Here is a 26426-nt window from a genome sequence, read left to right on the forward strand (position 1 = left end):
AGGGCGGTTGCGGCTTTTGCCGCAGTTGCCGTGGTTAAATTCGAGCCCTGCATGAATGGACAATTATTTGCTTTAATGAAATGTGTTTGAAACATTATGCTTTTTTTTAAACAGCTCAACAAAAAAAGACAAACACGATTCAATGAGAATAAATACAAAAGAAAAAAAAAACATTTTGAAAGAAGAAACACCTGCAGGTATCGTTTTGGTGTTTGTCTCCAAATCAGCCCTAATGTCATTCATCAGGTCAAAGATAGAACTGCTGTCCCCAGTACCGAAGATTGCCTGTCATATTGCTCTGATTGCCGCCTTTTGACCATGCAGACGTACAAAATTATAGATGCAAAACTGCGGCCGCTGAAGAGTTTCAGGCTTGATAAATCACATTGCGAGTGCTGATCAATTATATTTGCATGTCCCCCTACCACTATAGTGAGCATTCTGACAATCAGCATATATTCTGCATATAAATGCAGACAAATACTGAATAGATTGCTCTAGCACTACCAACATTGCTATTCATACTTTTATTTTGGGATATAAGAATTAAACGTCCGCATTAGAGATGCGCGGTTTGCGGACACAACCGCGGAGTCCGCGGATTATCCGCGGGTTGGGCGGTTGAAATAAAAAAAAAATTAGATTTTATCCGCGGGTCGGGTGGTTGAAATTTAAAAAAATTAGATTTTAAATAGATTCAGGCGGGTGGCAGTTAAACCAATTCGGAACTATATATACATAGTTAAATGTTGTTACCCGCATACGAAAAACGAGCAGCACTCTTTGAAACAGGCAATTATTTATCATCAGGCACCTGCAGTACGCCACAACAGAAGAAGAAAAAAAAAAAGATGGCAACGCCGGCAGCAAACGTGGTACGCGACAAACTAAAAAAGGGAATACTAAAGACCAGGGAAAAAAAAGGCCAGAAAAGTTCAGCGTGGACTCGTTTTTATGAGGTTGTAAATCAGGATGATAGTAATGCTGGCTACGTGATTTGCAAGAGCTGCGACGCTGTTTATGTCTACGACATTCACAAAACCGGGACATCTAACATGGTGCATCACATTTGTGCAAAACCCCGAACCTCCACAAACACCCTGAGCATGAGCAGTTTCGTCCGCCGTGATCCCAGAAGAGTGCCACAGGATGTTAAAACAAGGCTTACAGATGCATGTGAACGCAGCTGCCTGCAGCAGTTTGAGTGGTGCGAGCGCGCTTGGAGGTGCGCTCAGCGCGGCTCCCAGATGATTGCGCACTGGTGTGCGTCTGGGTCGTGACAGCGTGGCACGCATTGAATGTCTCTGCTCCATTGGATCAGTCTCCTTTCTTTAACAGGCAAAAGCTACTTTTAACCTCACTAATGCCTTGCATCGTCTATATTAGATATATAACAACGGGTGGGTGCGGGCGGGTGCGGTTTTGATAAAATGTTAGTTCGGGTGGATGGTGGATGGGTGACGACTTTTGTGATGCGGTTGCGGATGAAATAATTGCCTATCCGCGCATCTCTAGTCCGCATACAACAATTGAAACGTCATTGACATGTAAACCAGCAATTTAAAATCATTCACTGCATCATTTGTATGAACAGTAAATATTCAAAGCATTTCAAATTTGCACAATTATATCATAGCAGGCACACAATAGGGGTAAAAAATTGGGGGCCGGGTGAAACTAAATGTTCTCTACTAAAGTTGCACAAATTCGTTATGCGTCATAATCATGATTTGTTTGGCTTAGTTTGTAATCGAATCGTGAAGTGCCCAAAGATTCCCACTCCTACCAGGCACACGCATTGTTATGACCTTTGAGTTCCTAAAACTTTTTGGTCTGAAACATTATAACATAATTTAGAAACATGGGTGTGTGTGCGCTAATGAGGTTTTCAACACCTTTTACACACTGCCATTAACTTTTTTTTTCATTTATTTAAATCTAGCACTGTATATTCACTAAAGACTCCCCTTTTCATTTTCAATGACCAGATCATTTCTCCCAGCACAGACTTAACCACGTACGCGCCACAGCGTGTGTTCTCTGATGCCAGGTGACAGAAATAATTCGCTTTGCACAGAGCGAGAGAGGTGGAGCCTCCACATAATTAATTCTTGGCACTTCATAACTTAGTCTTGGTGGAAGCTTCAACTTCCAAATGGTATCAGCCTGTATGTTGATATCAGAATATCAGACTGAAGTGCGTGGATGTCTGGTGTGAACAATGAACACTTAATGACCGGTGATCTCAATGCAGCTCTGAGTAAGGTTCCCTTACTTACTTACCTGCTCAGTGGCCTTGTGACCTGCGTTTACTTCTAACTTAATCTGTCAGTAGATTCGCTATAGAAGCGCCACAATCTACAAAAAAGATGGCAAAACAGTGCATTCTGGAGATACGGTCAGAAAGCCGCTTGAAAACGGTCTGTAAAACATAATGTGTGCATAATTTTGACCAAAGAACCATCATTACATGTTATGTAGACCACAAGGAAGTGTTTTTAAAGGCCTACTGAAATGCGATTTTCTTATTTAAACGGGGATAGCAGGTCCATTCTATGTGTCATACTTGATCATTTCGCGATATTGCCATATTTTTGCTGAAAGGATTTAGTAGAGAACATCGACGATAAAGTTCGCAACTTTTGGTCGCTGATAAAAAAGCCTTGCCTGTACCGGAAGTAGCAGACAATATGCGCGTGACGTCACAGGTTGTGGAGCTCCTCACATCTGCACATTGTTTACAATTATGGCCACCAGCAGCGAGAGCGATTCGGACCGAGAAAGCGACGATTTCCCCATTAATTTGAGCGAGGATGAAAGATTTGTGGATGAGGAAAGTGAGAGTGAAGGACTAGAGGGCAGTGGGAGTGATTCAGATAGGGAAGATGCTGTGAGAGGCGGGTGGGACCTGATATTCAACTGGGAATGACTAAAACAGTAAATAAACACAAGACATATACATACTTATTAGCCACAACACAACCAGGCTTATATTTAATATACCACAAATTAATCCCGCATAACAAACACCTCCCCCCTTCCGTCCATATAACCCGCCAACTCAAACACCTGCACAACACACTCAATCCCACAGCACCTCCCCAAAGTTCATACAGCACATTAATTTCCCCAAAGTCCCCAAAGTTACGTACGTGACATGCACATAGCGGCACGCATGTACGGGCAAGCGATCAAATGTTTGGAAGCCGCAGCTGCGTACTCACGGTACCGCGTCTGCGTATCCAACTCAAAGTCCTCCTGGTAAGAGTCTCTGTTGTCCCAGTTCTCCACAGGCCAATGGTAAAGCTTGACTGTCATCTTTCAGGAATGTAAACAATGAAACACCGGCTGTGTTTGTTTTGCTGCAGTCGGCTGCAATACACCGCTTCCCACCTACAGCTTTCTTCTTTGCTGTCTCCATTGTTCATTGAACAAATTGCAAAAGATTCACCAACACAGATGTCCAGAATACTGTGGAATTTTGCGATGAAAACAGACGACTTAATAGCTGGCCACCATGCTGTCCCAAAATGTCCTCTACAATCCGTGACGTCACGTGCAGGCGTCATCATACCGAAACGTTTTCAGCAGGATATTGCGTGGTCGGTAGTAGTGGGTTTCAGTAGGCCTTTAAAGTAGAAAAATTCCTTCTTACCAGTACCACAACATTGGTTATGTTACTGTTCTGCTGTGCAATGCTATATAATACTTATTAATAAATGGCTGTGTGGTCAAAGAGGGCGAGATACATTTTCCTTTTCTGTCTCATGCACTCCAAAGGAATGTTCCAGTTTAGTCAAGTCAATTTTATGTATATAGCTCCAAATCACAACAGTAAACTTCTTAAGGCACTTTACACATGGAGCAGTTGTAGAACCACACTCCTCATACATTAAAAAGAAGCAACCATGTAAGCACTTGGCAAAGGAGGCAAGGATAAACACCCCTAAGGAAAAACAACCTCAGACGCAACCAAGACTATGTGGGGTGGACATCAGTTTAAAAAACATAAGAGTGCCAGTGTACGCTTGCAAAGCCTCTCTGTGCACGGTGTGTTTTTGCTCTTTCTCTTTCTCCACGTCCGCGACGTTTCACCCTTTTGGCACCTAGGAGCGAGCATTGAGTAGGCGGCATACCAACTCCCCTCCTTTCTGATTGGTCACTACGTTCACACTGCAGGGTAGGATGTCCAATTTGGAATTGGTGTCAAATCCGATCTTTTCAATGTAATTGTTTACATTTACCAAAAAATGCGATGTCTTATGTGAACGCATACAAGATGTCACATGTGCTGCAGTGTTTACAGAAGTAACTGTGGCTCCAGTTCTAGTCGGTCTCAGTTCTGGCGCATTTGTGCCAATTTCAAGGATTTTGTGCAATCAGGGTCTGAATTATTGAGCGTAGAAGATTAAGTCAGAAGGAAGAGGGCAAGCATTATGGCTTTTGCAGTTTGCGGGAAATTGGCTCCAATGTCTGCTCCGAAGAACGTGTAGGCGAGCAGTCGGAGAGAAGTAGTGGAACATAGTCGTGAGTTCTTAAAGGGGAACATTATCACAATTTCAGAATTGTTAAAACCATTAAAAATCAGTTCCCAGTGGCTTATTATATTTTTCGAAGTTTTTTTCAAAATTTTACCCATCACGCAATATCCCTAAAAAAAGCTTCAAAGTGCCTGATTTTAACCACCCGTCCATTTTCCTGTGACGTCACATAGTGAAGCCAACACAAACAAACATGGCGGAAAGAACAGCAAGCTATAGCGACATTAGCTCGGATTCAGACTCGGATTTCAGCGGCTTAAGCGATTCAACAGATTACGCATGTATTGAAACGGATGGTTGTAGTGTGGAGGCAGGTAGCGAAAACGAAATTGAAGAAGAAACTGAAGCTATTGAGCCATATCGGTTTGAACCGTATGCAAGCGAAACCGACAAACGACACGACAGCCAGCGACACGGGAGAAAGCGAGGACGAATTCGGCGATCGCCTTCTAACCAACGATTGGTATGTGTTTGTTTGGCATTAAAGGAAACTAACAACTATGAACTAGGTTTACAGCATATGAAATACATTTGGCAACAACATGCACTTTGAGAGTGCAGACAGCCCAATTTTCATCAATTAATATATTCTGGAGACATAACCTCATGTCAGCAGGCCAGGGAAGCTAGGGTCGATATTCTTCTCTTGATCATCTTCGGGACGGTGTGAGCCAAGACATCCAGGGGGTTTAGCTCGCTCGTCTGCGGGAACAAACTGCCGCCATTGCTTGCCGTGCTACCGAGGGCCTTTGTCCCTGAATTGCTCACACACTCCGGCAGATTCAATGGGGGTCTGGCGGCAGATTTCTTTGACTTTATCGTTTGAATTGCATGTGCTTTGAGTGTCGCAGGATATCCACACATTGTTGCCATCTCTGTTGTAGCATAGCTTTCGTCGGTAAAGTGTGCGGAACAAACGACTGACCATTTTCGTCGGCTTTCCCCACACCATCGTATTTTGAACAACATTCGTCCAATTTCTTGCCACCTTCGCATCTTTGGGCCACTGGTGCAACTTGAATCCGCCCCTGTTCGTGTTGTGACACCCTCCGACAACACACCGACGAGGCATGATGTCTCCAAGGTACGGATTGCTTCCCGATGCGACGTCACATTGTGACGTCATCGCTCCGAGAGCGAATATTAGAAAGGCGTTTAATTCGCCAAAATTCACCCATTTAGAGTTCGGGAATCGGTTAAAAAGATATATGGTCTTTTTTCTGCAACATCAAGGTATATATTGACGCTTACATAGGTCTGGTGATAATGTTCCCCTTTAAAACCTTATGTTCGCCTGTTTTCTCCAAATTTTGTCAACTATTTATTTTTGCAACCTTCTATTTTGGCGACAAATTATGACGCTTATCGCTATTTGAAGACTTTTTGATTGTTTACTGTCTCCTGGTCAGAGCCAATCTGTGGGAGCTTGTTGTGTGTCCCTTCTAAATTTGTAATGTTTTGGGTTACAGCCTATTAAACAATGACATTTTGATTACGATGTCATGTGAACATGTCAAACATTGCAATTTCTAACAAAACGTTAACTTGATATCATTAAAGATAGCCTATTTCGACTGACAATTTTTTTTTCTGGATATATGCAGTGTTGCGGTTATGTATATATTTATGATATTTTTCATTACACAAGCAACCTTGTGTAATCGATGCGCTGATGTCATTGTGAGGGAAATTGACATTGTGAATCCCTCACGATGTGATCACATTTTTTTTTTTTTTTTTTTCAGCACTTAACCCATTATATCAGTCTTTCTGAAGTACTGTGAATTCCAAGCTATAAGCAGCTCTGTTGACAGCTTTCGACAGGAAGTACAAGTGCCGTTTCATCTTCTAGTAGTCTTTAGCGTTTGTACTCGTATGGATTCTTCATTCATCACTCCAAGCAACGTTTGTATGTTTTACAATATAACTAAAACTATTCACACTTACTAAATCATTCCATGTGTGATGTTTGTAGGAGTTTTTTCATGCATATTTGTACGTGAAAACACTCCTACGTCGTAATGTAATCAATCGTAATTAGCAAATATGCTAACACGTTTACGAGTGTCTGCGTTAGTATTATTAACTTACATTGGCATTGTTTGCGTATTGTTTCAGTTTCACAAATTCCTTAGTAAATTTACCAAGATGTTACTGTGGAGTTATTGAGTCTGTTTAGCTGATTGGAGAGCTAGCTTCCGCAGCTAGTGGGTCCATGACGATGACTTCTGTTTTGTTTGATCAGCTGTTTTACTGCCATGTTACAGGCACTGTTTGGACACAATTAAGGCATGTAAGTAATCATTTACCCAAAAAAAAATTGTGTAAATAACAAATTTTTCGGCTGATATAATAAAAATATTTTTTTATCGGTGTGCTTTATAGTCCGGAAAATACAGTAATAATAGTCTAGTTGTCACCAAATGATTCCCGAGCGTGTCCACAGCTACTGCTCACTGATCCCCTCACCTCCCAGGGGGTGAACATGGGGATGGGTCAAATACAGAGGATAATTTCACCACACCGAGTGTGTGTGTAACTATTGTTGGGACTTAAACTTTAACTTTAGTCTTGAGAGTATGAAGACTAGTCTTTTTCAGAAGGGACCCTGTTGGACGGTAACAGTTCCCTTAGATTTGCTCTAAACAGGAGAGAGTAGACCAATCAAAAAGAAGAGTTCAATGTCTACCTTTAAGTGGCAAAAAGTGAAACATTGCGCATGTGGAAAAAGAGACGCATCGAGAGAGCGTAAAATGAGTTAGTGCGCGAGCGTAAAATAAATTTGTTCACAAATGCTTAAATTGAGCCCCGACTCAAGCGTAAAATTAGTCTGCACATGCTCGCAGAGTTAGATTTTTACACACAAGGATCATGGCACTATTTTGACGCCATGTCTGTTTTTCTGAAATAACACCTTATAGGGACGGCGTGGCGAAGTTGGTAGAGTGGCCGTGCCAGCAATCGGAGGGTTGCTGGTTACTGGGGTTCAATCCCCACCTTCTACCATCCCAGTCACGTCCGTTGTGTCCTTGGCCAAGACACTTCACCCCTTGCTCCTGATGGCTGCTGGTTAGCGCCTTGCATGGCAGCTCCCGCCATCAGTGTGTGAATGTGTGTGTGAATGGGTGAATGTGGAAATACTGTCAAAGCGCTTTGAGTACCTTGAAGGTAGAAAAGCGCGATACAAGCATAACCCATTTATCATTTATTTATTAAATAATTGACTCTCTCGAAATCTTGCCAGATTTTAATTAGCAGAGTTTATCTATAGCAGGGGTGTCAAACGTACGGCCCGAGGGCCGGATCAGGCCCGTAAACAGGTTTTATCCGGGCCGCGGGATGAGTTTGCCAAGTATAAAAATTAACCTGAAATGTTTGAATGAAAGAAACTGCTGTTCTAAATGTGTCCACTGGATGTCGCAATAGCAATTATTTGTATCTTTGTAGCTGATGCTACATATGTACAACATAAACCACAGGATGTTAGTACATCAGTCGAGGAAAATAACATCCTGTAATTTGATTTTGACACCCCTGATCTATAGGTTCACTGTAATTCTGACGACTGTTAACTGTTTTTAATTTCAGCTGATATATTGGAACATTTACACTACCCTAGAGATGGGGATACTAGTCGCCCTACAACTATGCCTGTGTCGTTTGCTCTCTGATCAGCAGTAGTGAGCCTCTGTCAGCATAGTAATGTGCAACATAGACATATTGTGTTCCTCTGCATGTTTTTAAATGTATCTGTCGCTCTCTCTGTTCAGTGCTTGGAGGTGTGGAGTCACGCGTGCTGAGGAAGATCAGTGTCATGCTGGAGGTGATTCTGAAGAGAATGCACAGCCTGGCCAAGCTCGACAACGCCACTATTGCGGACATGCGGCGCCTGGATGAGCTCAGCTCCGCAATCAACAAGTAGGTTTCTTCCCCTCCACTTGTAGACTTAGACTTAGACATAGACTTCCTTTTTTATTGTCATTCAAATTTGAACTTTACAGCACAGATAAGAACGAAATTCTGTTACATAAACTCATGGTATTGCAGGATAAAAAAGCAATAAGGTGCATATATAAATAAATAAATAAATATATATAAATAATATATAAATATATATATATAAATTAAATAAATATATATAAATAAATAAATAGATTACTGTACAGATAAATATATTGCACTTTTTCACATGTGTCCAAGTTTATGGATGTATGTTATATTGTCTTTTTTATTCCAGCGAGTTAATCCATTTTGGGGGGAGTTGAGGGGATAATTTAATTATGATGCGTTCAAGAGTTAAGAATGGTATGCTGCTATTTATTGCTTTGAAAAGAGCCTTTATGATTAAGTAGATGGTCAACGTCATTGCAGTAGAACCCCAGATCTCCTTGCTCACTCGAGCACATAAAACATTGGATTTAACCATTTCAGTTGGGCAACATTAAAAACATACAGTATATATTGTCTACAGTATTTTTCGGACTATAAGGTGCACTTAAAATCCTTTCATTTTTTTCAAAAATTGACAGTGCACCTTATGATCCGGTGCGCCATATGATCCGAAAAACACATTGTAGTCTTTCTGCATTTTTAATATCCCGTTTTCTTTGGTGTATTTCTGCACTTTTTGGGGGGAATTTGGGGGTCGCTTACAATTGAGTCCATGGGAGTCGTGCAATTCCGCCTGTTAAACCCTTAAAAAACATCCTGACACCTCCATTGAGGTTTTATCTACATTATGTAAGTATATACTGTATGTAATGTTGTAATAGGTACATTTATAAAAACATTTAATATTTACGTATTTTGATCATTTTAAGACATGAACCTGGGGATAGGTTGATTGGCAACACTAAATTGGCCCTAGTGTGTGAATGTGAGTGTGAATGTTGTCTGTCTATCTGTGTTGGCCCTGTGATGAGGTGGCGACTTGTCCAGGGTGTACCTCGCCTTCCGCCCAAATGCAGCTGAGATAGGCTGCAGCGCCTCCGAAAGGGACAAGCAGTAGAAAATGGATGGATGGATGGAAGCATATGCGGCATTAACATCAAAGACATTTGCTGTTTTTTTTTTTTCATCACTTATTATTATTTACTTAAGACTTTATGAGAGCCAACAAACATAATACAACATCACTTACTGTACAAGGTCAGTTGTCATTAAAAGATGCCGACTGCTAGGATGTTCTCATATTCCCGTTTAGATGATGACTCATAATCATCACAAAAAAAAAGGGTGGGGGTAAAGTGTATTTTTGTGTTGTCCTCGCCAGTATCTGGTCCTAAATGGCTGTTAAAATGTACCAATTTGTCGGAATACCTACTCGGACAGGGAGCAGGGAAGCGAGGAAGCAGCAGACCACTCGATGATGTAAACATAGACACACACCGAAGTGATCACGGCGCCACTATAAATAGTTCGTCTGCGTTAGCGCTTATGAAAACAGTATCACAAATACTTGGTTAATATTCGAGTCACAAAATGTAAATGGAGTATTGTTGGCTGTTTTTGACTGGTTATTTATTGAATTTTATGGGCGAAATAGAAGAGCTTCCTTTGGTACCGGTGTAAGCGGACTTTTATTAACTTTTAGTAAGAATGCATTAAAAAAAAATCCATCCGTCATCATGTCTTTCATAATGATTGTGAACGATTGGAAAAAAAAAAAAAAAAGAACAGTTCCCCTTTAATTTAACTCTACATTCATATTTAAATTATGCAAAAACCTCTCCATGAGTAGTGAGTGATTTGATACTCTCACATTTCCTCAAAAGTGATCTTAAATAAGCATTTAACTTAAGATCAGAGTAGAGGCACTGGGGGGGAAGATGAAGCAATTAAAGGCCTACTGAAATGCGATTTTCTTATTCAAACGGGGATAGCAGGTCCATTCTATGTGTCATACTTGATCATTTCGCGATATTGCCATTTTTTTGCTGAAAGGATTTAGTAGAGAACATCGACGATAAAGTTCGCAACTTTTGGTCGCTGATAAAAAAGCCTTCCCTGTACCGGAAGTAGCAGACGAGTAGCGTGACGTCACAGGTTGTGGAGCTCCTCACATCTGCACATTGTTTACAATCATGGCCACCAGCAGCGAGAGCAATTCGTACTGAGAAAGCGACAATTTCCCCATTAATTTGAGCGAGGATGAAAGATTTGTGGATGAGGAAAGTGAGAGTGAAGGACTAGAGGGCAGTGGGAGCGATTCAGATAGGGAAGATGCTGTGAGAGGCGGGTGGGACCTGATATTCAGCTGGGAATGACTAAAACAGTAAATAAACACAAGACTCTATTAGCCACAACCCAACCAGGCTTATATTTAATATACCACAAATTAATCCCGCATAACAAACACCTCCCCCCTTCCGTCCATATAACCCGCCAATACAACTCAATCACCTGCACAACACACTCAATCCCACAGCCCAAAGTATCGTTCACCTCCCCAAAGTTCATACAGCACATATATTTCCCCAAAGTCCCAAAAAGTTACGTACGTGACATGCACATAGCGGCACGCACGTACGGGCAAGCGATCAAATGTTTGGAAGCGTACTCACGGTACCGTGTCTGCGTATCCAACTCAAAGTCCTCCTGGTAAGAGTCTCTGTTGTCCCAGTTCTCCACAGGCCAATGGTAAAGATTGACTGTCATCTTTCGGGAATGTAAACAATGAAACACCGGCCGTGTTTGTGTTGCTGAAGTCGGCCGCAATACACCGCTTCCCTCCTACAGCTTTCTTCTTTGCTGTCTCCATTGTTCATTGAACAAATTGCAAAAGATTCACCAACACAGACGTTCAGAATACTGTGGAATTTTGCGATGAAAACAGACGACTTAATAGCTGGCCACCATGCTGTCTCAAAATGTCCTCTACGATCCACGACGTCACCCGCTGACGTCATCATACCGAGACGTTTTCAGCAAGATATGTCGCGCGAAATTTAAAATTGCACTTTAGTAAACTAACCCAGCCGTATTGGCATGTGTTGCAATGTTAAGATTTGATCATTGATATATAAACTATCAGACTGCGTGGTCGGTAGTAGTGGGTTTCAGTAGGCCTTTAATACAGTCTGTCATTGGTGTTACCTTCAATCAATGTCTAGTAATGGACTATTAAATGCCAAAGAAGCAAAGTTACTCTAAGACCATGGCTGTGGAATAAGGTGTAACTCTTATTGTCAAGTGTGCACAAGGTACTGTTAAAGAAATCAATAAGTAGTTATTGCCTTGCACACGGCAGTTTGGGTGAAGACAAAGGTTATTGTTGACGTGTAATTATGGTCGAACACACTAAATCAATATATTGTTTGTCAAACCTGTTTCTAACAGTGTTTAAATAGTGCGTCTCCAAATGCCTGGTTTCAGCTTGGATAAATACATTTGAAGTATTGACAGCAGGCAGTCTGTGGTTACAACTTGAATGTTTTTATGACTGCTTGCCCTGCTTTACTTAAGTTACAGTGGAAACTCTTAGGATGCATAGTTGATTTCAGGGAACATGTCGACCGAAGATTACCCATGAGAACCAGTAGAAAAACAAGTGACTGTCACAAATATAAAAGCTTTCCTTTACTGGTAAGATAGTGTCACAATAGACTGAGCACCATGTATGTGATTATGCCTACTTTTCTTTTCAGATAACACTAATAATAATTATTATAGACCAAAATTATAATAAACGTTTTTGGAATGTATGTTGGAGCAGCTCGCTTAGCGTTCAAACTGATTTTTCTTTTGTCTGCAGACCAAAGACTGCACAGCAAAAGTGTATGCTTAAAGTAAGATTATGATTGGGCAGCTTTTGTGATTTATTCTCAAGACTCCGATATTCTAAGCTATTAAATTCAGTCTGGCCACAAGACCAGAGCACTGACAGCAACCTGATTGAGTGTTCAGCCTTCATAATTATTACACACTTTGGCACGCACATACACAGACACCTACAGTAGTTGAGTTTTAATCGTAGTCGTATTTCTGGGACATAAAAGTATGGAAATCACAAACATTTTTGTTCCATTTTTGGCATTTTTATCCCAGAAATAATTACATAGACACTAGGGATGTAACGATAAACAGTATTACCGTTTTAAATAAAATGTATCCAAAAACCGTTATTGATAGCCACACTTTGATAAACTCATAGATGGACTGGCGCTCACTCGCTAGCTTAAATGCTAACATGAATACAAGAGACATTGACGTCTTTTCCCATTAAGCAACGACATACCTCAATCTAAACTTCTAAAAACACTTTACTGTCTGAGTAACTCGGGTATTGAATTGGACACAGTGAACCTACAGGCTGTGCTCTCTTAGCCAAGAATGGCCCAGTTTGCACGTCACACCAAATCTGATTGTTTTTGCCCTCAAGTGACAACATATCTGATTTTTTTTTGCCGGTCTAAATGCTCCAAAGTGCTTCAAATCTGACCTTTTGGCATCAGATTCAGGCCACATCAGGAGTTAGTCCTAGATCCGATCGGAATCTGATCTTTTCAAATGTGACTTCAGTCTAAACGCAATGCGACCTGAATGCGACCCGTATATGCACTGCAAAAAGTCTGTGTTCAAAAACAAGAAAAAAAACTACAAAAATTAAGGGTATTTTATTTGAACTAAGCAAAATTATCTGCCAATAGAACAAGACAATTTGGCTTGTCAAGACTTTCCAAAACAAGTAAAATTAGCTAACTTCAATGAACCCAAAAATACCTTAAAATAAGTATATTCTCACTAATAACAAGTGCACTTTTCTTGGTAGAAAAAAAAAAGAGACCTTTTTGCTCAATATGTTGAAAAATATTCTTAAATAAAGTAAATGTTAGTACCATTATCTTGACATAATGATATGCGCTCGGCATTACATTTCTTGAAACCAACAAACTTACACTAAAAACTAATTTATTGTTCTTAATGGAAAGGCAACTGCTTGTTGCCTACTAGCCGCTTAGGCAAATCATATTGTCTAAAAATGCATTTTTCCATCGATAACATGAGATCATCGCGCCAAGTGCGTGCTCTTTCAGTCAATTAGTGCGCATATATACAGCCCGGCCCCCGGCCAAAAAAATTGTAATTGTAATTTTGAAGAATTCATCTGAATGTGCATGAACTATTTCTGTTCAAATTGTTAGAAATGTCACATCTTAAATGTTTAAACATTAACTGTCAGTTTACTGTACTGTGCCAACTGTACTACTTTATGAGTACGTATTTTCTATTGTGTCATTGAAAGTAAAACAGCAAAGTCCATTTGGCTGTCATCTGTTTTAATTATGAGACAAAATTGTGTCAGTCATGATTTTTTTTTTCATGCTTGAAAAAGAAATGATGACTTTAAAAAAGTAGTTTTATACTTGTGAGGGTTAATGACACAGCTTTGCAACAGTTGATATTCTAGTTTCAAGCATGTTTTACTCAATATAGGTCATAAAATCTCAGCTCCAAGCTGTAATATCTTACTGAGATAATTTAGGACCAAAACCCTTAAAACAATTAAAACACTCTTAACATAAAATCTGCTTAGTGAGAAGAATTATCTTATCAGACAGAAAATAAGCAAATATCACCCTTATTTGAGATATTTAATCTTACTTAGATTTCAGTTTTTGCAGTGTGACTTTTTATGTTAGCTTTGGACGAGTTACGTCGCTCGTGTGCACGGGAAAAGACGCAGTCGCCAGCGGAAGTGAATATTTCATCACAACATCCGGTTTTTGGTGAGCAAAGTCTATTTAAGACGACCAAATTTCCGGTGCATCACTTGTCAGTAGTGCGCAAATAATAGGCTAAATGTAATGTATGAATATATATTTTGATTCCAAAATAATAGCGATTATTGATGGACCGGAATTGACGCTGTGGTGCATTTGCTTACATGTGAAATCCACGTGGATCCACGCTGGTGTCTCCTCTACTTAACAGCTGTAAAAAGATTAGAACCCCCCCAAATATATTACACTATATTAATACGTTATCCATCCATCCATTTTCTACCACTTGTCCCTTTCGGGGTCGCGGGGGGTGCTTGAGCCTATCTCAGCTGCATTCGGGCGGAAGGCGGGGTACACCTTGGACAAGTCGCCACCTCATCGCAGGGCCAACACAGATAGACAGACAACATTCACACTCACATTCACACACTAGGGTCAAATTTAGTGTTGCCAATCAACCTATCCCCAGGTGCATGTCTTTGGAGGTGGGAGGAAGCCGGAGTACCCGGAGGGAACCCACTCAGTCACGGGGAGAACATGCAAACTCCACACAGAAAGGTCCCGAGCCCAGGATCGAACCCAGGACTTTCGTATTGTGAGGCACACGTACTAACTCATGTATCACTGTGCTGCAATACGTTAATACGTTATATTACTTTAATTTACTTTCACGTTAAAAAAACACACATTTTTAAGGTGTTGCAACTTTTACTTTATTTTTTAGTAGTATCAACTTCCTTTGTTTTCACTTTATCGAAGTGTGCATGCAAGTGATGTCGAGACCACATTGGGGCTACATTGGGGTCTGTGCGCGTTTACAATGGAGTCTGATTAAAAATTACATTTTACTTGCAGTGTAAACAGTCAGCTGGAAAAAATCCGAAAAAATAAAAATAAATTATTGCTATGTTGTCTATTACCATTGTTGGTATATTCATTCTTTCTACATTGTTAAATTATTGTTACAGTGTAATAATTATTGTTACCTGTGGTAATGCCACTATGATACAACATTTATATTATAATCCTTAAACAAAGTAACAATGAAACTCAATGGAATAATCACTGAATGGAGAACTGGGGGTGGGATTAAATAAATTATCTTCTTCCCACTCCCTTTCAGGCAAAACTGGACAATCATACATTACATACTGTACATTACCTTTTGCACTATATTAATTTATATGTGTTGTCAACTTTGTCCTTTTTTTTATGTCATTGCCTGAAATAAATGAAAAATGAAAATCAGATTTGGGCCAATTTGGCCTGCAGTGTTAACATAGTGATTGACATACAGGATACTCGGAGGTGTTTCTACGGTGCGTTCAAGGACCGCTGAACAGAGTAGAATGTCAAAACGCACAATAACCGTGATATAACATTGTCATATGGTTACATTCCTGAAGTATGGACACATTGCTCAAAAGAATCAGGCTATTGTCCACTGGTATCATCATGCGTGGACATTCTTTTTGATACACTGCTACAACCTGGACAGTTTCATCTCAAAACTTTGGAATGCACGTCCAACTGTTTCTTGTTCAGTACTTTTTACACAACCAACTGTTTTCCAACAAAAAGCTGAAAAGCTCACAATGGCAAATGCAGTGGCAAGGTATTGTTTTCAAACAGTCACATTCCATAAAAAAAGGTTTGTCAGACAGTTTGTCAGCAGTGATTAGCTTCCTTTGTTTTGCGGAATGGCGGATTGATACAGTATAAGGACGGGACTACTTTCCCAAGAATGCGTCTTCGAGTTTTTTATTTAGTGTATTGTGAGATTTTCTGTTGGGCATTTGATCATCCTTGCCAACCTTGATACCTCCGATTTCGGGAGGTGGGGCGTGGTCGGGAGGGGGCGTGGTTGGGGCGGGGGCGTGGTTAACAGGGGAGGAGTGTATTTACACATATACACACACATAACACTCATCTACTCATTGTTGAGTTAATGGTTGAATTGTCCATCCTTGTTCTATTCTCTGTCACTATTTTTCTAACCATGCTGAACACCCTCTCTGATGATGCTTCGTCTCCTTGTTGTGTGCGCAGTTGTGCACTCTCTAAAAGCCATATATGTTATTGTCACATATGCATGTATAGTAGATGGCAGTATTGTCCTGTTTAAGAGTGTCACAACATTGCTGTTTACGACAGACGAACTGCTTTACGGTAGACGAAAACGTGACTGCTGTTGTTGTGTGTTGTTACTGCGCTTGGAGGACGTTAATGAAACTGCCTAACAAAGAAACCAAGAACTCGCCCTCGATCATTCTACAGTTATAACGTCATTGGGCAGGCACGCTGTTTATATTGTGGGAAAGCGGACGTGAAACCAGGCTGTCGACACGTCACTCAGGTCTGTGTGGAGCTGGAGGGGGCGTGGCCTCCAGCTCCGCCTGAATTTTGGGAGATTTTCAGGAGAAAATTTGTGCCGGGAGGTTTTCGGGAGAGGCGCTGAATTTCGGGATTCTCCCGGAAAATCCGGGAGGGTTGGCAAGTATGCATTTGATTAAAGATGGCAATATTGGACGCTAACCGAATAAATATACAATAACCAAATAAAAAAATTGGGGAACACTTTCATCTTTACCTGAAAATAATGCTTTTGTTACTGTATTCATCCATTTTCTACCGCTTGTTCCGTTTGAGGTAGCGGGGGTGCTGGAGCCTATTTCAGAAGAATTTGGGTGTATATTAGATTTTTTTTTGCTCTCATGATGACAAAATATGAACAGAATGATGGCTTAACTACCAATTTTTATTGAGTCAAGAAATGTATTAGTCGATTAATGGATCGCTAACCTGTTCTGAATTTTGCCAATCAGTGCAAAACTGTACTGCAACAATGAACACTTGCATTACACATGCATTCAAAAGTTTAAAGGGAGTCTTTAATTTTTGGGGGAATTTTGCCTATTGTTCACAATCATTATGAAAGACATGATGGATGGATTTTATTTTAATGCATTTTCAATATTAAAAGTCTGATTACAACGCAGCCTATGAGCCGTTAATTTCTGCCTATAGAGCCGTCAAAAAAACATCCAAACACCTCCATTAGGTTTTGTATGTAATGTAGTAACAGGCACATTTATAATAACATTTAATCTTTACGTATATGATCATTTTAAGCATACGCAGCGCATTAATATAAAAAACGAATCACAACTTTTTTTCTTCATCACCGATTTCTGCTCATTGCAGACTTTATGAGAGCCAACAAGCATAATAAAACATCACTTACTGTACACTGTCTGCTGTCATTAGCATGCTGACTGCTAGGATGTTCATATATTCCTTATTAGATGACAAATGTCTCATACTCTCGCGAAGAAACGGGGTTGGGACGGCGGGGAGTGCTTTGTATGTCGTTGTCCCCAATTCCAGGTCCTAAATGGCTGTCAAAGTGTCCCAACTTGTCGGATTCTACCCTCAGCCATCTTCTGTCCACGGTTAGATGCATGATATTCGATCTACAATAAACTTACAACGAGCAGGGAAGCAAGGAAACAGCAGACCACTCGATGATGTAATCATAGGCACACACGGAAATGATCACGTCGCCACTATAAATAGTTTGTCTGCGTTAGCGCTTATAACAACAATATCACTAATACTTGGTTAATATTCAAGTCACAAAATGTAAATATGGTATTGTTGATTTTGTATTGTTATTTATTGGATTTTATGGCCGGAATAGTGGGGCTCCCATTGGCGCCGCTGTAAGCGGACTTTTATTTGTTTATTTAATATTTATTTGATTGCATTAAAAAAAATAATACATCTGTTGTCATGTTTTTTTATAATGATTGTGAATGATTGATTGATAGATAGTACTTTATTGATTCCTTCAGGAGAGTTCCCTCAGGAAAATTTAAATTCCAGCAGCAGTCTACAGAATTGAGTTATAATATAAAATAATTTGAAAAGTAAATAATGGAGATAAATATAGAAATAAATAAAATAGAAAATATAAGAATAAACAGAAAAAGTAACAACATTCCAAAAAAAAGTGCAGTTCCCCTTTTAAAGGTAAAGATTATAGTGCATTTTAGCATCATTCAGAAATTTTGCCCAAAAGCCAAATATCCTTAACTTTTTGTCGGTCCATTGTTTTTTGTTTGTTTGTTTTTTTGTTTTTTTTATGTCCTGTCCAGCTTCTCAGGCAAATAATATAGTTGATGTAGATACCCATGTCGGCTGTTCAGATTTACTTTACAAAAGAGAAGTGTAGGATACTTCTCTTGTTGCCTTATTTGTATTTGACTTTATTAAATGTATTTATATTATCATTTAGTGCAGCCGGGCTGGAGCAGGAGGGGATAGAAAGAGGAAAAAAAAGAAGCCATGGGGGGAAATTGTGGGGACAAGAGGGGGATTAGACAGAGACAAAAACAACAGCAAACAACAACAACAACAGAGCAACATCAACAAATACGACATGTACAAATATTGTCGGTCCATTGTGACACAAGGAACAAATAAAAAGAGCATATTTTGGAGTATAAAGTCCAAATCCAGGGTACACATTCTCAGAAAGATGTGCTCTCACACGGTGGAAGTCTCATCTTTGTGTGAGCTTCATCGGTGCTGACACACTGCCGTGTAGTGGGAAATTGGACTGGATGTCTGAGGCCTCTGCCTGCAATTTAGCCATGAGGCAGCCATTCATTAGGGTTGAAAATAACAAGGAAAGGGAGCAAGACAGTAGGACAACAAAGACGCAAGATTGAGGGGAAAATGGAGGCACAATAACGCGGAGTTGACTCGTAATGCTTCGGCGATTAGAACAATATGTTTCCCTTTGGGGCTTTGTTTTCTTTGACTGGGCTTCACCTCTTTTCTTGCTTAGGTCAGACACTAACAATGAAGCGCTTCGCTCTAAAACCGTCATTGTGCCATAATAAAGTTGCTCTGGACACAGTAAAGTATATTTTATTTGCCTTACAAAATACTACAGTTGACCCTCTAAAGTCAAATTTGTGTACCATCACTTTGATAGGCAACCTCAGATTGCTGCAACTTTCTTCACTTTGTGGATATACTTTATGTGTAAGGTGGTTTGTCGTTAATAACCGACAGGTGGAATACTTTATCTTTGTGACACATCTGCGTTGCACACACATGTGTTTGTGAATGCACAAATGTGCCGTGTCAATCAGACCCATCTCTTCTTGCTGAGCCCAGGGAAGTTGACCTCGCTAGTCAAACAAGTCAGAATCGGTGTCAAGTGTGCACGAACACAGCACGGAAACCTTGGTGTGAGTGCCCCCCTTAACCAATCACTCCATTTCACGGGCTGTTTTTGAGATTGTTGCGGCCTAAAATGCCTGAATTTCACGGCAGCTTTTTCAGAAAGTTACGGAAAAAATTCCAATGTTTTTAAGACTTATTTTTGTCAACCACATTAAGTCAAAGCACAGGATTTCAACACAAAGTGGAAACAAATACTCTATTCAGAATCAGAAGTACTTTATGTTTTACTTGTTTTATACCACATTGACTTAAAAGTAGACAATAAATGGCAGTAAAAGCACATGCTAAGAGCTCATTGTCAAATTACCGTTTATTTTAATAACTTGTAATTAGAGCTGGGCAATATGGCCTTTTATTAATATCTCAATATTTTTAGGCCATGTCACGATACACGATATATATCGCAATATTTTGTCTTAGCCTTGAATGAACACTTGATGCATATAATCACAGCAGTATGATGATTCTGTGTCTACATTAAAACATTGTTGTTCATACTGCATTAATATATGCTCATTTTAAACTTTCATGCTGAGAGGGAAATCACAACTAAGTCAATTGACCAAAAGTGTATTTATTAAACAGTTATTAAGCAGTGGCACAAACATTCATGTCATTTCAAAACAGAAAGTGCAAGATTGTCAGAGACATTTTAAAACAAGCTATGAGTGCACTTTTGTGCATGATGTCAATAAGATGACATATCAAAACAACACTAAATTAAAGTGCACTTTTTGGACAGAACGCCACTACAATAGTTTAAAAACAAATAAAGTGCACTTTTGTGCATGATGTCACACAGGATATTTCAATAACTTTCAAATAAAAAATTAGCTGCATAGTAGGAAACCAAACAGTGTATGTCCTTCGCTATGTGGTAGGTTACTGCGGACGTTATCTCCTTCTGTTGTTGACTATTTTTTGTTGATGTGGAAATGGAAGACGCCAGGCTCAATTGGGTCAGTGCTGGTTGATTCGGCAGTTTGTTGGTGTGGCACCGGCCGAGATGTTGACATGCGGAGTTTCATTCTCTAGCGGGTGACTTTTCAAATGATGCTACAAATTAGTAGTGCTGCTGCTTTTTGTAGCAACGCTTTTGCCGCATACTTGACATATTACGGTTGTCTGTTCGACATCTTCCCGCTTGAAGCCAAACCACTGCAAGACGATGGACCCCGTGCTGTTTTTCAGAATCAGAATCAGAAATACTTTATTAATCCCCGAGGGGAAATTAAAATGTTCAGCACAATCCCATTCAAGATCAGACAATTATTATAGGGAGACAGAACAGGATCGCTGACGGGTCTGCCAAGTTCCGGCGCCCCTTACAAAAAAGGCGAGATACAGGTAAACAATGAGGGGAGGGGGGGAGGGGGAAATCGGTCTAAGCCTGGGCCCCTGGAGAGGGGGTCCAGACTGAGGGCAAAGGAAAAAAACAACTCATAGCCATAGCACACATCCCTCTTACATGTGTGTAAGAGGAAAACATCAAAGAACACAAAGGACATTAAAAGAGCAGAGCTGATGCAACCAGCCACTTCCACATACAGCTATGAATAAAAAGTAAAATAAACATATACACTGTGGTGGCCTCTGCGGTGTTCCACGCCATCGTCTGCTGGGGTGGAGGGAGCATGGCCAGAGACAGGAGCATACCAAACAAAGCAACCAAGAGAGCCGACTCCACTCTCAGCCGCCCACTAACTCGGCTAGTGTCCAGTCCGCATGGATGAGCGAGGAAGCGTCTAAGGAGACTGAGGTGTCCGATACCTGCTCATTCAGCCAAGACACTGTGAAGCTTGTCCGTCCCGGCACTCAGCGCTAGCTCCGCAGCCCTGTCTCTTCATCCGCATCTCCTCCAGTCTCTCCAAACGGACTATGGTGTGGCAGATCAGATCAATCAGCAATGCATACATGAGTGAGGAGACCACGACTGGTTTGCTCCCTAGCAAATTTCACTCTAAAATAAACTGTTATTAGGTTTCATGCAAATATATGACATACATTCAAGTAAAACGTTTACATTCTGACATTCATTGTATTTGTGTACAAATATTGGGGTCCTTTCCTCAGCTAATTTCAATTATGCAAGCGAGTAATCAACTGTGACTAATCGCGATTTATCCAAATTCCAAAATGTAATTTAATCTGATTTTAAAAATTGCATCATTTGAAAGACTTAGTTTATGTACTATGTTACCTAGAAGGCTTAGCGCCGCAGACAAAGCGGAAATAGATCTAAGCTACGTGGAGGATGAAAATTATGCTGTTTGAGCAGTTAAGAGTTGCTATATTGTTACACATTGTTGTTCCTGCTTCAACTACACAGGGAACAAACTGTGCAGGTTGTTCTAGAACAGTAATGTCAAACACGCGGCCCGCGGGCCATATCAGGCCTGCTAAAAGGTTCAATCCGGCCCGCAAGATGAGTTTGATAAGTGTAAAATTGAGCTACATTTTTTAAATATAGAAACTGCAGTTCTAAAAGTGTCTATTGGATGTCGCAATAGCAGTTCTGTTAGGCAAGCAACTAGTTTATATCGGGGCGAGCAAGTATACCAAGCGACAGGTACACGGTAAAGCAGGCTGCGACTCCTCCCCCTCGACCCAACGTAAAACAGACAGGAGTAAAATATACAATGGTAACCCCACTTAAAATGCTGCATGACACACTGCACAATTGATATATCCATCCATTTTCTACCGCTTGTCCCTTTTCGGGGTCGCTGGGGCCTATCTCAGCTGCATTCGGGCGGAAGGCGGGGTACACCCTGGACAAGTCTCCCACTCATCGCAGGGCCAACACAGATAGACAACATCCATCCATCCATCCATCTTCTTCCGCTTATCCGAGGTCGGGTTGCGGGGGCAGCAGCCTAAGCAGGGAAGCCCAGACTTCCCTCTCCCCAGCCACTTCGTCCAACTCCTCCCCGGGGATCCCGAGGCGTTCTCAGGCCAGCCGGGAGACATAGTCTTCCCAACGTGTCCTGGGTCTTCCTCGTGGCCTCCTACCGGTCGGACGTGCCCTAAACACCTCCCGAGGGAGGCGATCGGGTGGCATCCTGACCAGATGCCCGAAGCACCTCATCTGGCTCCTCTCCATGTGGAGGAGCAGCGGCTTTACTTTGAGCTCCCCCCGGATGACAGAGCTTCTCACCCTATCTCTAAGGGACAGCCCTGCCACCCGGCGGAGGAAACTCATTTCGGCCGCTTGTACCCGTGATCTTGTCCTTTCGGTCATAACCCAAAGCTCATGACCATAGGTGAGGATGGGAACGTAGATCGACCGGTAAATTGAGAGCTTTGCCTTCCGGCTCAGCTCCTTCTTCACCACAACGGATCGATACAGCGTCCGCATTACTGAAGATGCCGCACCGATCCGCCTGTCGATCTCACGATCCACTTTTCCCTCACTCGTGAACAAGACTCCGAGGTACTTGAACTCCTCCACTTGAGGCAGGGTCTCCTCCCCAACCCGGAGATGGCACTCCACCCTTTTCCGGGCGAGAACCATGGACTCGGACTTGGAGGTGCTGATTCTCATCCCAGTCGCTTCACACTCGGCTGCGAACCGATCCAGACAACATTCACACTCATATTCACACACTAGGGCCAATTTAGTGTTGCCAATCAACCTATCCCCAGGTGCATGTCTTTGGAGATGGGAGGAAACCGGAGTACCCGGAGGGAACCCACGCAGTCACGGGGAGAACATGCAAACTTCACACAGAAAGATCCCGAGCGCAGGATCGAACCCAGGACCTTCGTATTGTGAGGCAGATGCACTAACCCCTACTACACCGTGCAGATATAGTTCTATGAAAATGATTGTCTTCTGTCCAAATTTAAAGAAAGTCAACAATGGAGATGACAATTGAGGTAGTTGATACTCAGGAGTGTTTTTATTTATGCTTCATTTTGTTTTTGTTCAATCATAGATGGGCTGTGACTTAAAGTTTAATTAGTTTGTAGAAACGCAGAGATTAAGTCTAATGTCATTTTGTTCTTAATGGTGTTTTTGAAACTGCACCATTTTCATTCCTCAGACATGTTTAACTAACTTGAAGTGTTTTGCCAAGAGGATTATTTGTGATATGTACATTTTCAGAATGTCCTTGTTCTATTTTGGGCCGAAGTAAAACAAAGAAATCAATCTTAAATTGCCATAGTTGTATTTTTCAATTAATATTACCCGTCCGGCCCATGTGGGAATAGAATTTCCTCCATGCGGCCCCTGAGCTAAAATGAGTTTGACACCCTTGTTTTAGAAGATGTTTAGCCTCTTGTCCAATGCGGGTTTCATCATTTAATGCTGGGGGAAAAAGCCTCTGCCAATTGACCGATTTGATTTTTTCAGGGCCAAAACAGATTATTAGTAGTCAAGGGGGCCGATAACCGATATTTGGAGCTGATATATACAAGTTATTTAAACATGAATGGTATATATATATCAGTTAACAGCTGAACAAGTCTTTAAGTTGTTGTTTTTTGTTTTTTTACATTATTTTTGAGGAAACGTCTGACCAGTAGCGACATAATGTTGTATGGTGGCGCTAATGTTGTGGTTAATTTAGTACTATACAACATCAGGGGATTTCACATATACCTTGTCTAATGCTGCGGGACAGAGGAACATCAATATTCACATTTCAAAATATGGGAAGTTTCCTGGAGAAAAAAACACGCCATTCGGAATATTCTGACCCGATCACACACACGTTCGGATCACAATTTAATTCCGATCGATACGGGTGGTTTATGCTGATAGTCATTTGGATTGGAGCGCATGAAAACACATCTTCCAAAATTCAGGTTGAAATGATCCTTAGTGCGCATGTCCGTGATGTCAGATATACTTTTGTGGTAGAGCAGGGACTAAGTTAAATAGTCTAAGAATGAAGTGATTGTCTTGCTGCTGTCTCCTCCCATTCAACATGTACAGAAGTAGCGTCATATACTGTTGAGTTTGTTGCTCTAAAACGAGACTAGCAATAACAAAAGTATGGTATGGAGTGTCACGTGTTGATGTAACAATAAAAGGAAGGATTCAGTTGTCATCTTACCAAGCTGTTTTATTCATGACCTTTTAGCTATTTCAAGTGCTAACTGCTAGCCTCAGACACATACAGATTGTCGTAACATGAAGACACGAAAGGCACAGAACAGCTCCCTTTCAAAAAGAGAGGTAAAACAAAAGTAGTAAACAGAAGGAACAAATGATAGATAAATTCCGTGATAACGTCGGACAAGCAGAAATGCACAAAGCCATGTTTGTTTACAGTGGAAGTCAATGCTTCTTCTTCAGCACCTGCAGTGAGCGAACTGGTCCAAAAGATGGCGCCGTGGCACAAACAATAACACCTTTCCGTTTACGGTGTGTGCTGCGCATGTAAAGTAAAGTATTCCGATTTCAGGTGTGATGCATGAAAATGCACGTCATAATCACATCTTTTTTTTTCAGGGTCCATGTTCACAGGAACATTCTAATCCGAATGATTATCAGATTAAAAACATTGTGTCCATGTACACATGGCTAGTGACTCGCCATCTACTCGATTTTATAGCAGTTTATGGATTTAATACACTGTAAAATTTCCCTCTGAGGAACTCTGAAATATTCCGAACATTTAAATAAAAACAATTCTGGGCTCCTTCCCGTAGCTTATAGTTGAGACATATTTTCAAGCTGGCTAACGTCATTTCTTCCTGGATGTTACAGAAAGTATGACAATGCTGCCTCTTCTTCTTTACTTAAAAAAATCCCTTATTTGTCAATATATTTACAAAAAATATGGATTTTGTAGATTTTTATGTTCGTCCATCTCTGTCGCGTTATTTGATGAAATAACGGGACAGGAAACTTGCTGCGCTCTGTTGCAGTAGTGAAAAGAAACAAAATGGAACCGGTAAGACCTGGGAAAAGAAGGACAAAAACTGGATTTCCCAGGGGGAAATTTAAGTTTTGAAAGCTAAGCAGAAGAGATATAGTGTGTACAAGCGACCAACACTAAAACAGCGGGGTCGGGGGATAAATGGGTTGTACTTCATTGAGTTTTTTGTTTTTTTTAAATACTATAATATGTGAATATATTGCCAGTATCTGCCGATTCCAGTCGATGCTCAGCTGATATCACTGTTCATATACTGTGTTTACTGTGTTGCTGAAACAGTCCACACAAGAAAGCGAACACATGTTGCTGCACAAACATGACAAAACCTGTTGTTACCTTTTATTGCCTTCATTATGAGAAGGAAAAACAATACTTGGCCGATTATTTTTACGACACTGTCACAAAGAACTATGGCTGCCAACTGTCCCTTGAATAAGGAAAGGTTCTGGAATTTAATAGACCCCACTTTTTCATATATTGGTGCCTTCAGTATTGGCCGATATTAATCCGATATGATATAAGCAGGAATCCTACAGTACACATTTTTAATATTTCAATGTTTCTAAGACTAATTTTTGTCATTATTTGTCATTGAATCAAAACACAGGATTTCAACACAAAGTGGAAACAAATACTCTATTTACTCTTTACTTGTTTTATACCGCATTGACTTAAAAGTAGACAATAGATGGCAGTAAACGCACATACTAAGAGCTCATTGTCAAATTACCATTTGTTTTAATAACTTGTAACTGTCAACATTGCAAATGAGTCCGTTCTTAATTGCCTTCCTAAAGTTGTACTGTAAAGTTCAAATTTGAATGACAATAAAAGGAAGTCTAAGTCTAAACCTGGATGAATCAGGAATCCTACAGTACACATTTTCTATATTTTGTAGTGTGATACCGATAAAAAGAGGCCAATACCACTGTACGTCAAAATGCCAAATATTCGCGCCGATAATCGGTCGATCTATATTTGACGGTCTTTGTATTTCATTCATTTGTTGCAATCTT

The 26426-nt window shown here is 40.6% G+C and overlaps 1 protein-coding gene across 1 annotated transcript in view; it reads left to right on the forward strand.

Moving 5' to 3' along the window:
• Window positions 1–26426, forward strand: part of LOC133621686 (alpha-1,6-mannosylglycoprotein 6-beta-N-acetylglucosaminyltransferase B-like) — a 334072-nt gene that overhangs the window by 115802 nt on the left and 191844 nt on the right. The window contains exon 3 of the mRNA XM_061983949.1: window positions 8312–8459. Coding sequence (XP_061839933.1) covers window positions 8312–8459 — 148 coding nt within the window. The remainder of the gene's footprint in view (window positions 1–8311; window positions 8460–26426) is intronic.

The sequence above is a fragment of the Nerophis lumbriciformis genome, linkage group LG25 (assembly GCF_033978685.3).
Source record: "Nerophis lumbriciformis linkage group LG25, RoL_Nlum_v2.1, whole genome shotgun sequence".
Taxonomy (NCBI): Eukaryota; Metazoa; Chordata; class Actinopteri; order Syngnathiformes; family Syngnathidae; genus Nerophis; species Nerophis lumbriciformis.